This window comes from Haliotis rufescens, unplaced genomic scaffold (assembly GCF_023055435.1).
Source record: "Haliotis rufescens isolate VD_foot unplaced genomic scaffold, xgHalRufe1.0.p SCAF_32, whole genome shotgun sequence".
Taxonomy (NCBI): Eukaryota; Metazoa; Mollusca; class Gastropoda; order Lepetellida; family Haliotidae; genus Haliotis; species Haliotis rufescens.
In genome coordinates, this window is record NW_025964024.1 from 3600953 (window position 1) to 3616649 (window position 15697).

The following is a 15697-nucleotide window of genomic DNA, read 5'->3' on the forward strand; positions in this document are numbered from 1 at the left end:
GTGTGTCTCTTAGGCGTCATCTCTGGGTATAGATGAGGTGTGGATGTTGTCACGTGTGCCTCTTAGACGTCTTCTCTGGGTACAGTTGAGGTGTGGTTGTGGATGTTGTCACGTGTGTCTCTTAGGCGTCATCTCTGGGTATAGATGAGGTGTGGATGTTGTCACGTGTGTCTCTTAGGCGTCATCTCTGGGTACAGTTGAAGTGTGGATGTGGATGTTGTCACGTGTTCCTCTTAGACGTCTTCTCTGGGTATAGTTGAGGTGTGGATGCTGTCACGTGTGTCTCTTAGGCGTCATCTCTGGGTATAGTTGAGATGTGGATGTTGTCACGTGTGCCTCTTAGACGTCATCTCTGGGTATAGATGAGGTGTGGATGCTGTCACGTGTGTCTCTTAGGCGTCATCTCTGGGTATAGTTGAGATGTGGATGTTGTCACGTGTGCCTCTTAGACGTCTTCTCTGGGTACAGTTGAGGTGTGGATGTGGATGTTGTCACGTGTGTCTCTTAGGCGTCATCTCTGGGTATAGTTGAGATGTGGATGTTGTCACGTGTGCCTCTTAGACGTCTTCTCTGGGTACAGTTGAGGTGTGGATGTGGATGTTGTCACGTGTGTCTCTTAGGCGTCATCTCTGGGTATAGTTGAGATGTTGATGTGGATGTTGTCACGTGTGTCTCTTAGGCGTCATCTCTGGGTATAGTTGAGGTGTGGATGTTGTCACGTGTGTCTCTTAGACGGCATCTCTGGGTACAGTTGAAGTGAGGTTGTGAATGTTGTCACGTGTGTCACTTAGGCGTCATCTCTGGGTATAGTTGAGATGTGGATGTGGATGTTGTCACGTGTGTCTCTTAGGCGTCATCTCTGGGTATAGTTGAGGTGTTGATGTGGATGTTGTCACGTGTGTCTATTAGGCGCCATCTCTGGGTATAGTTGAGATGTGGATGTGGATGTTGTCACGTGTGTCTATTAGGCGTCATCTCTGGGTATAGATGAGGTGTGGATGTTGTCACGTGTGTCTCTTAGGCGTCATCTCTGGGTATAGTTGAGATGTGGATGTTGTCACGTGTGCCTCTTAGACGTCATCTCTGGGTATAGATGAGGTGTGGATGTTGTCACGTGTGTCTCTTAGACGTCTTCTCTGGGTATAGTTGAGGTGTGGATGTTGTCACGTGTGCCTCTTAGGCGTCATCTCTGGGTACAGTTGAGGTGCGGTTGTGGATGTTGTCACGTGTGTCTCTTAGGCGTCATCTCTGGGTATAGATGAGGTGTGGATGTTGTCACGTGTGCCTCTTAGACGTCTTCTCTGGGTACAGTTGAGGTGTGGTTGTGGATGTTGTCACGTGTGTCTCTTAGGCGTCATCTCTGGGTATAGATGAGGTGTGGATGTTGTCACGTGTGTCTCTTAGGCGTCATCTCTGGGTACAGTTGAGGTGTGGATGTGGATGTTGTCACGTGTTCCTCTTAGACGTCTTCTCTGGGTATAGTTGAGGTGTGGATGCTGTCACGTGTGTCTCTTAGGCGTCATCTCTGGGTATAGTTGAGATGTGGATGTTGTCACGTGTGCCTCTTAGACGTCATCTCTGGGTATAGATGAGGTGTGGATGCTGTCACGTGTGTCTCTTAGGCGTCATCTCTGGGTATAGTTGAGATGTGGATGTTGTCACGTGTGCCTCTTAGACGTCTTCTCTGGGTACAGTTGAGGTGTGGATGTGGATGTTGTCACGTGTGTCTCTTAGGCGTCATCTCTGGGTATAGTTGAGATGTGGATGTTGTCACGTGTGCCTCTTAGACGTCTTCTCTGGGTACAGTTGAGGTGTGGATGTGGATGTTGTCACGTGTGTCTCTTAGTCGTCATCTCTGGGTATAGTTGAGGTGTGGATGTTGTCACGTGTGTCTCTTAGTCGTCATCTCTGGGTATAGATGAGGTGTGGACGTTGTGACGTGTGTCTATTAGGCGTCATCTCTGGGTATAGATGTGGATGTGGATGCTGTCACGTGTGTCTCTTAGGCGTCATCTCTGGGTATAGTTGAGGTGTGGATGTTGTCACGTGTGTCTCTTAGGCGTCATCTCTGGGTATAGATGAGGTGTGGATGTTGTCACGTGTGTCTCTTAGGCGTCATCTCTGGGTATAGTTGAGGTGTGGATGTTGTCACGTGTGTCTCTTAGTCGTCATCTCTGGGTATAGATGAGGTGTGGATGTTGTCACGTGTGTCTCTTAGGCGTCATCTCTGGGTATAGTTGAGGTGTGGTTGTGGATGCTGTCACGTGTGTCTCTCAGGCGTCATCTCTGGGTATAGTTGAGGTGTGGATGTTGTCACGTGTGTCTCTTAGTCGTCATCTCTGGGTATAGATGAGGTGTGGATGTTGTCACGTGTGTCTCTTAGGCGTCATCTCTGGGTATAGTTGAGGTGTGGATGTTGTCACGTGTGTCTCTTAGTCGTCATCTCTGGGTATAGTTGAGGTGTGGATGTTGTGACGTATGTCTCTTAGGCGTCATCTCTGGGTATAGATGAGGTGTGGATGTTGTCACGTGTGTCTCTTAGGCGTCTTCTCTGGGTACAGTTGAGATGTGGATGTGGATGTTGTCACGTGTGTCTCTTAGGCGTCATCTCTGGGTATAGATGAGGTGTGGATGTTGTGACGTGTGTCTCTTAGGCGTCATCTCTGGGTATAGATGAGGTGTGGATGTGGATGTTGTGACGTGTGTCTCTTAGGCGTCATCTCTGGGTATAGATGAGGTGTGGATGTTGTCACGTGTGTCTCTTAGGCGTCATCTCTGGGTATAGATGAGGTGTGGATGTGGATGTTGTGACGTGTGTCTCTTAGGCGTCATCTCTGGGTATAGATGAGGTGTGGATGTGGATGTTGTGACGTGTGTCTCTTAGGCGTCATCTCTGGGTATAGATGAGGTGTGGATGTTGTGACGTGTGTCTCTTAGGCGTCATCTCTGGGTATAGATGAGGTGTGGATGTGGATGTTGTGACGTGTGTCTCTTAGGCGTCATCTCTGGGTATAGATGAGGTGTGGATGTTGTGACGTGTGTCTCTTAGGCGTCATCTCTGGGTATAGATGAGGTGTGGATGTGGATGTTGTGACGCGTGTCTCTTAGGCGTCATCTCTGGGTACAGTTGAGGTGTGGATGTGGATGTTGTGACGTGTGTCTCTTAGGCGTCATCTCTGGGTATAGATGAGGTGTGGATGTTGTCACGTGTGTCTCTTAGTCGTCATCTCTGGGTATAGATGAGGTGTGGATGTTGTGACGTGTGTCTCTTAGGCGTCATCTCTGGGTATAGTTGAGATGTGGATGTTGTCACGTGTGCCTCTTAGACGTCTTCTCTGGGTACAGTTGAGGTGTCGATGTGGATGTTGTCACGTGTCTCTTAGTCGTCATCTCTGGGTATAGATGAGGTGTGGATGTTGTCACGTGTGTCTCTTAGGCGTCATCTCTGGGTATAGTTGAGGTGTGGATGTTGTCACGTGTGTCTCTTAGTCGTCATCTCTGGGTATAGTTGAGGTGTGGATGTTGTGACGTATGTCTCTTAGGCGTCATCTCTGGGTATAGATGAGGTGTGGATGTTGTCACGTGTGTCTCTTAGGCGTCTTCTCTGGGTACAGTTGAGATGTGGATGTGGATGTTGTCACGTGTGTCTCTTAGGCGTCATCTCTGGGTATAGATGAGGTGTGGATGCTGTCACGTGTGTCTCTTAGGCGTCATCTCTGGGTATAGATGAGGTGTGGATGTTGTGACGTGTGTCTCTTAGGCGTCATCTCTGGGTATAGATGAGGTGTGGATGTGGATGTTGTGACGTGTGTCTCTTAGGCGTCATCTCTGGGTATAGATGAGGTGTGGATGCTGTCACGTGTGTCTCTTAGGCGTCATCTCTGGGTATAGATGAGGTGTGGATGTGGATGTTGTGACGCGTGTCTCTTAGGCGTCATCTCTGGGTACAGTTGAGGTGTGGATGTGGATGTTGTGACGTGTGTCTCTTAGGCGTCATCTCTGGGTATAGTTGAGGTGTGGATGTTGTCACGTGTGTCTCTTAGGCGTCATCTCTGGGTATAGATGAGGTGTGGATGTTGTCACATGTGCCTCTTAGACGTCTTCTCTGGGTATAGTTGAGGTGTGGATGTTGTGACGTATGACCCCAAAGCGTTTCTTCTGGGTATAGTTGGGATAATAGTAAACAGTTCGATTGAACAATATCATATAGCAGAGAAAGTGGTGTTGACTTACTGGAACCAAATTTGATAGGCGTGCCAATTTGCCCGAGCGTAGTCCCCCTTTAATTAGACGTGTTCTTATCCTTTGTTTTTAATCATACACGATCCGTTCGTGTCTTGGTCTGGTGATGAATTTAGAAGACTAGTTTTCGGAAGGATTAAGGTTATTTTTTACACATCAAACACCACGAACATGTTAGAGCTGTCAAGTCTTTGAGCAAAATATCCAGGGTTCACGAAGAGGCTCAAAGAGACAGCTTAGGTCTCGGGAATGTTCTACCGGCAAAAAATCTTACAACAAACAAGTGAACGTCAAAGTACAAGTCAATGGGGTATTGTAGACACTCAGAAGCTGAAATAATGACTCGCTTAGCCAGAACGAGGTTGACAAAACACGTTCCCGATATAGAACCCACTTAGAAAGTCAATTCGCTATCAACGCAGAGATGATAATGACTTGCAAATACATGTCACTTTTTGTGACTCTTCTATAGCACTTTCTGTGATAGCGTCGCGCTGAGCACTATGTCGGTCTATACGTTATAGGAGGGTACGTTTTATCACTAAGGTACGTCGCAAGGCGCCAATAATTGTCATATTATCGTGGTTGCTGTATATTACGATGAGGCGTCAATCGGTCCGTTCTGTCTATCATGTCGCACACGGTTTCTCCGAAATTAATATAATCAATAAAATTGTAAAAAAAATTAATTAATGAAATGAAGACTTTATGATACAAAATAGTGCAAATTGGGACTAACTTCTGTACTTTAGCACAGATTTTATGCTGTGTCCGATGCCATCTGCTGGCGCTAATGTTTCCACCGAGGGAATACAAAACACCTCGTCGCTTTTGAGTGAGTGAGTTAATTTGGTTAACGCCGCTTTGAACAGTATTCGGTAATATCACGGCATGTCAGTCTGAGGTAGTGTTAGACGTTTACCACTTTGGTATAAAACACGAGCTCGGTTATGGTGTTTAGAGCCCCAAGAACGCAAGACTAACACTTCGTCCCAGAAATAAAATCATATATATATACTATATATACTAAATCCAAAATAAAATCCAAATGGAGCCCAGGACATTACTTAATATCAGAGCTGAAGCAATCTAGACTTGCCAAATCATTCCAGACTTGATTTGCATTCCTTTTTAATTTATTCTCTTGGGTGAGAGAGACGTACCAAACGAACCCTTGATCATGGGTTTCTTGTCCGTGGAGATCCGGGTTTGCGGTAAAAGCAACTATGCTTGTCGTAAGACATCTTCTCGAGGCAAGCGTGTCCACTAGCCTGTATCAAAGCCTAGTTTCTACAACTGAAACAAGACTTTGATAAAAAGGCTAGTGGACGCTCTTGCCTCGAGAAGATGGTTATAAGAGGCGACTAACGGGATCGGGTGGTCAGGCTCGCTGACTTGGTTGATGCATGTCATCGTATCCCAATTGCGTGAATCGATGCTCATGATGTCAATCATTGGATTGTCTGGTCCAGACTCGATTATTTACAGACCGCCGTCACATAGCTTGAATATTGCTGATTGTGGTGTTAAACAACAGACAAACACACAAACAAATCATAGGTTTCTGCTAGCCTAAGGAAAGAAACTCTGCACAGCCTTAGATGACTGGGACACCCGTGGCCCCGCTAGCCTAAGGAAAGAAACTCTGCACAGAGAATTGCTGCGCCTGAGACGACAGAGACACCAGTGTCTTCTGCGTTTTGAATTCGTGCAGTAAGAGGTGGAAGGTAGTACTCCGTCTTGGGTTGTATGAATTAACATTTCATTATTCATAATCTTGCCTGATATATGACCATTTTAACTAAACAAAGCCAGGTGAATGTTTTGTTTGGACAAAAAATGTGTTCAAGTACTATTGGAAACGCCAGGTTTTCATAAATTAAACATGTTCGATGTTTGTTTGAATTAACCTTTTAGTATTAATCAGCTTGCCTAATATGACAACTGAGCTAAGCAAAGGTACAAATTTTGTTTAGAAAGTAATCTAATCCAGAAGAACTGAATAAAATAAGGTGGCGTCAGGTCTTCAAATAAAAAACTGTTTGATGGACGCCCTGAAAACAGTTTGGTTGTGAAATAAAAACATGCTCAGCTCCTCCCTGAGAAAACATGTTTGTCTAGAAGCAGTGTTCGAAAAGAGATGTCTCTCACAAAACTTCTAGCTTCTAAATGTGTCATTAAACTATTTAATAAACTTCACAGGGGACTGAATACGATTTAGCAGGAGTCGTTGACTTTTAATTTATTTAATTTGAATTATTTGATCAATATATTTAATTTCTTATATTAATTCAAAAGTGATCACTGTAAGAATTACTGTAGTTCTAAAGGGGGTAGGCCAGTTGTGGTTACATAGTCCCTGTATCTATTTTGGGCTCAGACAGTACGCAGTTATAATAAACTGAGCTCTTTTCTGGCGGTTTGTGAATAAAATTTTAAGTTTAGGTAATAAAATGTTTAATGACAGTTTAATACTGGAGAAATGAATTAATTATTGTTTTAATTAAAAACTAGCAACACGGTGTAATTCCATTTGAAGGTTTACATAACTGATTCAAGTGAACATAAAATAATATATCTAAAATAAAAGTTTTTTTTACAATTTCAAGAACAAACGGCAAGGTATAATTAAACAAAAACGTACCCCACTTGTGTACTTCAATCATTGCGACAGATCGAACATATACGGGTCAGCTATAAATGTTATGTACGGCTATTCAAAATAATCAGAGCTTAGAGCGACCGTTATGGTCAATCGGATCACCCCAATCCCTTACATGCCAGTGTGGGTATTGATCTGTTAGCGGAATAACATAGCCCGATTAGACCCGAGTGCCGTTATGTTTATATTCAGAGTGAACTCCCTTTGGAAACTCTTGCGCGCACCTGCTTGTTGACAATTCCCGTTGCTAGCGACGAAACGTGTATGTCGCTAGGGAAGCAACTTGAGAAAGTTTGGCAGGGTTCTCAGACTGAAATCACTGTAGACGAAGATGTATGCGAGTGGAGGTCTCTCTAGCGCCATTCAGACGGCAAAGAAAGACATCGGTGAAATTTTACAGAGCGGAAAGTATTACTGCAATGAGGAGATCGCACGGGAACTGACAGCTGTCACGAATGGCCTCAATCACATGAAGTTAGATGACAGGCTCCTCTCAACCTCCCCAGAGTGGCGGGGCAGCAAGGGCGCCATGGCCACAACTACGGTTCCTGGTAAGTCCTTGCTTCTCCGGTGCTCTTATTACAGTTTTCAGAATATTTTATATGTCATAAATTATTTTCCTACATTTTTCACAAATATTGTTAAATGACAGTTGTTTTTGTTGGGGTGACGTGCACTTACATGGCGACGTGAGTGTGTGTGTGTGTGTGTGTGTGTGTGTGTGTGTCTACGCTCGTGCTTGTACTAGTCCTGACAACCGCCGTCATATAGCTGGACTATTGCTGAGTGCGGCATTATAGAATAACACACAAACTAGCTAGTCCTTGAGTTTATACTAGTGCTAGGCCACTGACATACCACATCGCATTTTTAACATGAATACCAAACTCAAACACAGTATACTGATTCTGAGCTGGCCAGTCCTTACATATTTTACCCCTTTTAATGCCAAACACCAGGCAGGGTAACAACAAGTATCATCTTCTGACGCATTTTGGTTTAGGGCCCCGTTCCACAAAGCGATCTTAGTGCTAAGAGTCTATGTTAAAGTATGGGAGTTACGATCGTCTTAGCGCTACGATCGCTTTGTGGAACAGAGCCCAGGGATTGAAACCCCGACCTTCTGTTGTCCAGGCAGATGCTCTATCCACTAGACCGTGGAGACAGTCAGTTGTATTTCAACTCTTGATATCATTGACATTCATTTATTACAACTCTTTAGCTCTAGGTATAAGTATTGTTTTAATAGAGAAACAGACACATGGTGGTGTCAAATATTATTTGATGTATCTATAACATGCTGCATGTCAGTGGTATGAAGTGATGTATTTCCTAGATGTGTTGTCAGTGGTATAACTTATTGTATTTCCTAGATGTGATGTCAGTGGTATAACTTATTGTATTTCCTAGATGTGATGTCAGTGGTATAACTTACTGTATTTCCTAGATGTGATGTCAGTGGTATAACTTACTGTATTTCCTAGATGTGATGTCAGTGGTATAACTTACTGTATTTCCTAGATGTGATGTCAGTGGTATAACTTACTGTATTTCCTAGATGTGATGTCAGTGGTATAACACACTGTATTTCCTAGATGTGATGTCAGTGGTATAACATACTGTATGTCCTAGATGTGATGTCAGTGGTATAACTTACTGTATTTCCTAGATGTGATGTCAGTGGTATAACTTACTGTATTTCCTAGATGTGATGTCAGTGGTATAACTTACTGTATTTCCTAGATGTGATGTCAGTGGTATAACACACTGTATTTCCTAGATGTGATGTCAGTGGTATAACTTACTGTATTTCCTAGATGTGATGTCAGTGGTATAACATACTATATGTTCTAGATGTGATGTTGGTGGTATAACTTACTGTATTTCCTAGATGTGATGTCAGTGGTATAACTTACTGTATTTCCTAGATGTGATGTCAGTGGTATAACATACTATATGTTCTAGATGTGATGTTGGTGGTATAACTTACTGTATTTCCTAGATGTGATGTCAGTGGTATAACTTACTGTATTTCCTAGATGTGATGTCAGTGGTATAACTTACTGTATTTCCTAAATGTGATGTCAGTGGTATAACATACTATATGTTCTAGATGTGATGTCAGTGGTATAACTTACTGTATTTCCTAGATGTGATGTCAGTGGTATAACTTACTGTATTTCCTAGATGTGATGTCAGTGGTATAACTTACTGTATTTCCTAGATGTGATGTCAGTGGTATAACTTACTGTATTTCCTAGATGTGATGTCAGTGGTATAACTTACTGTATTTCCTAAATGTGATGTCAGTGGTATAACACACTGTATTTCCTAGATGTGATGTCAGTGGTATAACATACTGTATATTCTAGATGCGACATCAGTGGTGGGCCGAGTGTCCGGCATCCTCTACAACTACAAGAACCAGATGGAGGGCAGCAGGATGGCCGAGAAGCAGGAGAACGAGATCCGAGAGATGCATCAGTGGGCTGTCACAAACCTCAGGAATTCACAAAAGGTTCGTCATACTTTTATTTCTTGTTTCGGGATATTGTTTTAAAGGAGGTTAGTAAGTTGAAAATAAGATTAAGCTAATACTAATTTTATTGACGAATCAAATTATAATTATATTAAATGAAAGAACATACTTTCATGTCAATAAACACAACGTAAAACCGTAACATACTACTTGAAGTTAACACAAAGGTATATGAATGAGGAGTATGGTAGTGCAATAAATCAAAGGTTACTGATGGAATTTGCAGGTCATAATACTTAATAGGTACCTAGAACCTCATGCTTACATGACCGCCTCTGTGGTCTAGTGGTAGAGTGCCCGCCTGGAGAGCGGAAGGTCTGGGGTTCGATCCCCGGGCGAGTCATATCTAAAGACGTTTAAAGATGGTACTTGTTGTTACCCTGTCTGGCGCTCGGCATTAAGGGGCAAGAACAAGGACTGGTTGGCTCGGAGTCAGTATACTGTGTCTGAGTTGGGTATTCATGTTAAACTGCTAAATTTCAGTGAACTAGCGCAATAAATCGGCATCAATCCGGATTATTACAAGCAGACACACACACGTGCATGCACGTCGCTATAAAAGTGCAATAATCTTGGACTCGATGTTAAACCTAATTTCACCTCACCTCATGCTTACATAATCAAAGGGAGATAACTATACATTATAACACAAACACGAGCAGGGCCATGTTCCACATTGGGTAACTCAGGACCTTGACATTGACTTGTGGCCATTGTAGCAAAGTGTAACATAGCTTTGAGTACTTCAAACTGCTGGCCTAGTACAACTGACAGAACTATTTACCAGGGCTGGGACGGGTAACTCGGGTACCAGGGTTGGGTGGGTACTGAATAGGACCCGGGTACCCACAGGACTACCCGGACCCGTGGTTAATCACGTGATATATTGTTTATTGACAAAAATTATCAAGAACTCTATGGTTACACTACAAGTCACTAATGTTTGCATTTCTTTCTGACTATGCACCCATTCCTTTCGATTTTTCATATGGTTGAATAAAGATATAACTTAATTCAACTTCAGTGTATGAATGACCAGGTTGTTTAATACATGTATCTAAATACGTTTTGCCAGGGCTATTCTAAAAATGTTCCCCATCGGACATCTTGAGACATCTCCTGAGTCTTACAGTGGGTACCCGGGTAGGGTCGGGTAATAGGGGGGTGGGTACCCGGGTAATAGATTTGGACTCGTCCCAGCCCTACTATGTACCAGGGTTTACACAATGCAGAACTGTGCGTACACTACACACAAATGTCGAGAGCGAGTGAGTATGGTTTTACTGGGCTTTTAGCAACATTCCAGTAATATACCGGCAGGGGGACACCAGAAATGGGCTTCACCCATGTACCCATAAGGGGAATCGAACCCGGGCCTTCGGCGTGACGAGCAACTCTTTAATCACTAGGCTACCCGACCACCCCCTACAAATGCAATGAATGGATGCAGGAAAACATTGTAGTGCATTCCGAGGGACACATGGTAACAATACCAAATTCTTGACAAGAAATATAATGGTCCTGTACAGCCCCATCTAAGACGCCCAAATTGCATCCCATGGGTGTGCCATTGTGGGTTCGAATCCCGGTTCGCCCCAATTATGTGTCCAGGTTTGTCAGCACCATACCTGTGCTCGTGGGTTCACCAAAGTGGTAAACGTCTGAGACCTGCATCGCTTCCTCCCACACCAAGCTGACATGCCGTGATAAAACTGTAACAGAAATACTGTTCAAAGTGGCGTTAAACCAAACACCCTATTCTATATCTGTAGGACATGATGCCATACACACTGACCGCTGCTGACAGGATCCGGCAGTTTGGTGACCACATTGGCGTCACTGACCGCTTCACCGGATACCGCAACAACCTCACCCGCACAGCCAGAGAACCCGACCCCACCATGTGGGCAGGAAGGCCTGGAGGTCTCACACGATCACACACAAGTAAGTTGTCACGCATTCAGGAACAGAATCAAACCTTGGTTTTCGGCATGAGCCAAAGCTTATACCGCTGCACTATCTCTCCTGCTTAAAACACACAAACCCCATAAGCAATAGTTAACAAATGGCAGTCCGATTTTAGTTAACAAATCTCGATCTAAGCTAGTAAACTGGACCAAGTACCAAAACGTCCAAAAATTTAATTGAATAAATTTCACCTTTTAGAAGCCTTAACAATTGTCATTATTACCTCTCATCTGACCCTGAAACGTTTAAGTTTAAACTGTTGTGTTGGCTCCAAGAAAACCATGTTGGCCCCTGTTTTTTTCAAGCAGGAGCCAGATGGCTCCTAAGGAATAAAATAACCAAGAGGGCTGCATCCAGAATACCGCTTAATTTGTTTTGACATCCAATTTAAGAACTCTTGGGTCACATCAGTGAACACAGCAGGTACAAGTAAATTAGACTGGGATGTTTACATAGAATGACCATGTGCCTTCATAAAATATTTTACTGATTTTACCCTCTTTGCAAGACAAAGAGACGAAAAATAAATTACAACACTGAAATATTGGCATTCTGTGTACAGAACAACATCCATGGCATCCAGCGCACTGCACCGAGACATCCGGGTTACCACACAAAAGGGCTTGGCATCCAGCATACCAAAATGGGGTTGGCATCCTCTGATAAGCACACAGCAGAGAGTAATCCACATAATAAAGGCCATCACAGTTCACAGACTTCAGTGTCCTATTTTCCTTTCCAGCTATCGGTGCCCCAAGCATGGAGCAGAAGTTGAGATATGGGGAGCAGACGGCCCAGTCGTACGGCGCCATGGGGAAGAAAGTCTCGTTTGGTTCTGATTGGCCGGCTTCCTCCACTCTCAGGGGTGAGTACAAATGTCGGAGATAGTGAATGGCGTGTATGCTTATACCAAGACCTGACAAGGAAAGGCTTTTGTTCTAACCATAAGGAATCACATTTTCCCTTGGCTTTGTTGTGTCAACATCCATATTAATTGAATAATTAAATCCCCTAATAATTAGGAGTGAGTGAGTGAGTATGGTTTTACGCCGCTTTTAGCCATATTCCAGCAATATCACGGCAGGGGACACCAGATATTGGCTTCACACATTGTACCCATGTCGGGAATCGAACCTGGGTCTTCGGCGTGACGAGCAAACGCTTTAACCACTAGGCTACCTGACCACCCCTAATAATTAGGAGATGGACCTATTCTGTTTTAAATGTTTTTGGGGTTCATGGTTGATTAAACTCTGCTGTATATTATATAAACCAAACCTGTTGGCAACCTCAGAATGTAAAAACAGAAGAGGTTTATCTCCATTCTACTATGACTAAAATGCATTTTTTATGAAAAAATGTCGGTGCAGTGATCCAGTCAGAAGTGGTTATCGCTCAATAACCATTTAAAATTTAGTAAGCTTAACCAATCAAACTAAATCATCCTTCAATGTCATGGTAGAATCAGTACCCTCTTCACCACAAAGCTGATGTCCAATTCATATTGGTCTGCAATTTGAATGATTAACATAGTTGGAACATAGTACAGTAATGTCAATCTCCATTCTTCAAGGTTACCGCACGATCGATAGCCTCTATCCACGAGGCACCACTAATACCATCAAGGGAAACCTCAGACCCAGCACCGTGATGGCTGACGTGAAGTCAATGAACGCCCTCAATGCTCGGCTAGCCGAGGCTGGAATGCCCAGCCCGAGGGCCCAGTCAGCCACCCTCGTGTCAAAGCCCCCCAGCACCATGTCCGTACAGGAACAGGCGGGTATCAACACTCACTTCCCCGGGGACACGGAATACATGTGCCAGTACACCAGGCCCCCCATGGATCTGCCGACCAGTCACTTCACCATCAACCCCAAGCCGGACTTGTCCATCTACGGTCGACCCCTGGGCATCAAGCAGTTCTACCCCAGCTCCACCGAGTACCAGACTAGGTACATGTGGCCGGACGGGTCCAGGATTGTCAAGTTCCCCTGGCTCAGGAAGTGAAGATCAACAGCCAATCAAAGGAAGTCTCCCAGTGCTACTACTCCTTTTGGACCACAGTCAATCTCATTAAAATCAGATCTTAGTTCTCGCTGTTGCTAAACAAAGATCTGAGGACATCCAATTAAGGGTCACGTCAGAACGACCTTTCATCCAACTAATCAGAGCGTCGCTTACCAGATCATGAAAGTTACAGTCGGAATGTGTTTTCTAATCATGCAACCGCGAAATATTTAACACGGAGTATTCCTAACGACAGTTACAGGTTTTATGATTATATCCATACAATCTAGGCCATCTATAAGCCATTCCAGAATATTCTTCTTATCAGTTTTAATTTATTTTAATCGAGAATACGTCAAAATATGTTTCGAAGCATAGTCACCAGTTTGAAACTAGTGTCGTAAAGCTCAAGACAGCTGCCTTCTGATTGGCTAATGTTGATTTCTTGTCGGTCATTTCATTGGTTGGTCAAAATTCGCGAAAGGTCGTTCTGACGTGACCCGTAATGGGATGTCCTCAGATTTATGTTAAGCGGTAGCGAAAACTAAGATCTGATTTTAATGAGATTGGACCACAGTTGAACATCGAAATGCTGTGAAAATACTTGAATGTTCTCAATATGCTAAAAACAAAATCATACCGTAATTGACATCAGGTTCCCAATTGTTCAGTGTGGAGATAAAACAATTAAGAAAAGTTTTAAAATGTTGGTGAGCATTGTTTATGGTTTTTGTTGCTATGGTTACCAGTGTCATATGACCAATACCTGACACTCTGGTATCATTTTGCAAATTATTTATTTCTATCAATTTGCCACAGGAAAAAAAAAAAGATAATCAGATGATAAAATTAGTTCTCAACTTTTGATAGAGATAATCGGTTACCGTATTGGACGTAATAAGCACCCTGCTCTAATAAGCGCCCTGGGCGATATTTGCTAATACATTGGCTAGTGAACAATCCCAATTAGCACCCCTTCCGTTTGATCAATGTACACAAGACTTATTTATTCGCGTATAATACGCACTCGTGTGTTATATGCACCCTTAATTTTGGGCAATTAAATTCTGGAAAAATATATTTGTCGTACATAAACATTTCAGGCTGTCATCATAAACCACAAAATTTCTTTCAACTCTGTTTTTTTCACCAAAATGATATTTTTATAAGAGCCCCCTATTTCTAATTTTGAGAGCGCCCTGGGCGCTTATTATGTCGAATACGGTATGTCAGATAGATTTAAATATACACTGGACATATTGTGAGAATCTGTTTTGTGTATCACGGAAAGACACTAACATCCCTATCAAAAGTGGAGTAGTGTGTCTCGTGAATCAACAAAAGTTCCCATTGTGTTTCAGTATACATAGGATCCATTAAAAGAGGGAATTTATTCCCACTGCCAGAAACTGCGATGAAATCCTTTGACATACATATTCCCGATATACTATACTATACTTCAACTAAACAAAGATCACAGTTCTGGGAAATGGCGTATCTGTCACAACTGGAGCATTAAAGTACGCAATACTGCAGCACTCGAAGACTGCCTGGAATGTATAACCAAAACGAGTTCTCAAAGATGATTTGTGATGGGTTCTTTGGGGTGAAATGTCTCATTTATTGAACTGTCATATATGATGATGATGTTAAGTTTCAGAAACTTTATTTCTAAAAGTTGACATATCATAAGTTTTTTATTTCATTTACAAATGATGTGATTGCTACGACCTTTGAGATTTTCTTCTTCTGATGAAGACACTATGCCTTGTTTCTTAGCTTTAAACCCCCCAATGCATTTGAATGTACAAACCAAAGTTGGAGTGAAATTTATTTTGTTCAGCATTATTATTATAATACAGATTACATATACAATTTATTTTAGGAATATCTGTCTATTCAGAATGCAATAATTGTATGATGAGATTAAAAATGTGTGAAAGAGTTCGTTAGCGAACTGTGGATAGTTTGGATATTTTGGGAAAACACTTATTGATGTATTGATTAGCCTCAAATTTGCTTAGTAGCCTAATGTAATGTGCAGTGAGAAACTATTCTGACACATTCAGTGGAAGTTCAAGAGGGCCAAATCTGTGTACCTCCAACAGTATTATTATAATTATTATTATTTCTTGTATTATTTAGCAATATGTACAGATATATCTACACAGAAACTCTACCTGTCCTCGTATACCTTCATGTGAGTGTGCTGTCTCAAAACTTTAGTGTGCGATAACAATTTTACAACTTTTTGTAAATAAACAACATATAACTGCCTG

General features: G+C 42.7%; 1 protein-coding gene across 1 annotated transcript; it reads left to right on the forward strand.

Moving 5' to 3' along the window:
* The first annotated feature begins 7115 nt into the window (after positions 1 to 7115).
* On the forward strand, positions 7116 to 13589 carry LOC124116654. The gene is made up of 5 exons (XM_048380733.1): positions 7116 to 7455; positions 9277 to 9422; positions 11216 to 11387; positions 12154 to 12276; positions 12985 to 13589. The coding sequence occupies exons 1-5, from the start codon at positions 7236 to 7238 to the stop codon at positions 13416 to 13418; spliced, it is 1095 nt and encodes a 364-aa protein (XP_048236690.1). The 5' UTR covers positions 7116 to 7235; the 3' UTR covers positions 13419 to 13589.
* Positions 13590 to 15697: the final 2108 nt, after the last annotated feature.

What these genes read in the sequence shown, in the direction of transcription:
- LOC124116654 (XM_048380733.1), top strand. Translation starts at nt 7,236, where the DNA reads ATGTATGCGAGTGGAGGTCTCTCTAGCGCCATTCAGACGGCAAAGAAA. An exon ending in ACCTCAGGAATTCACAAAAG is followed by an intron (nt 9,423 to 11,215) that starts GTTCGTCATACT and finishes CTATATCTGTAG; the next exon opens with GACATGATGCCATACACACT. An exon ending in GGCTTCCTCCACTCTCAGGG is followed by an intron (nt 12,277 to 12,984) that starts GTGAGTACAAAT and finishes CCATTCTTCAAG; the next exon opens with GTTACCGCACGATCGATAGC.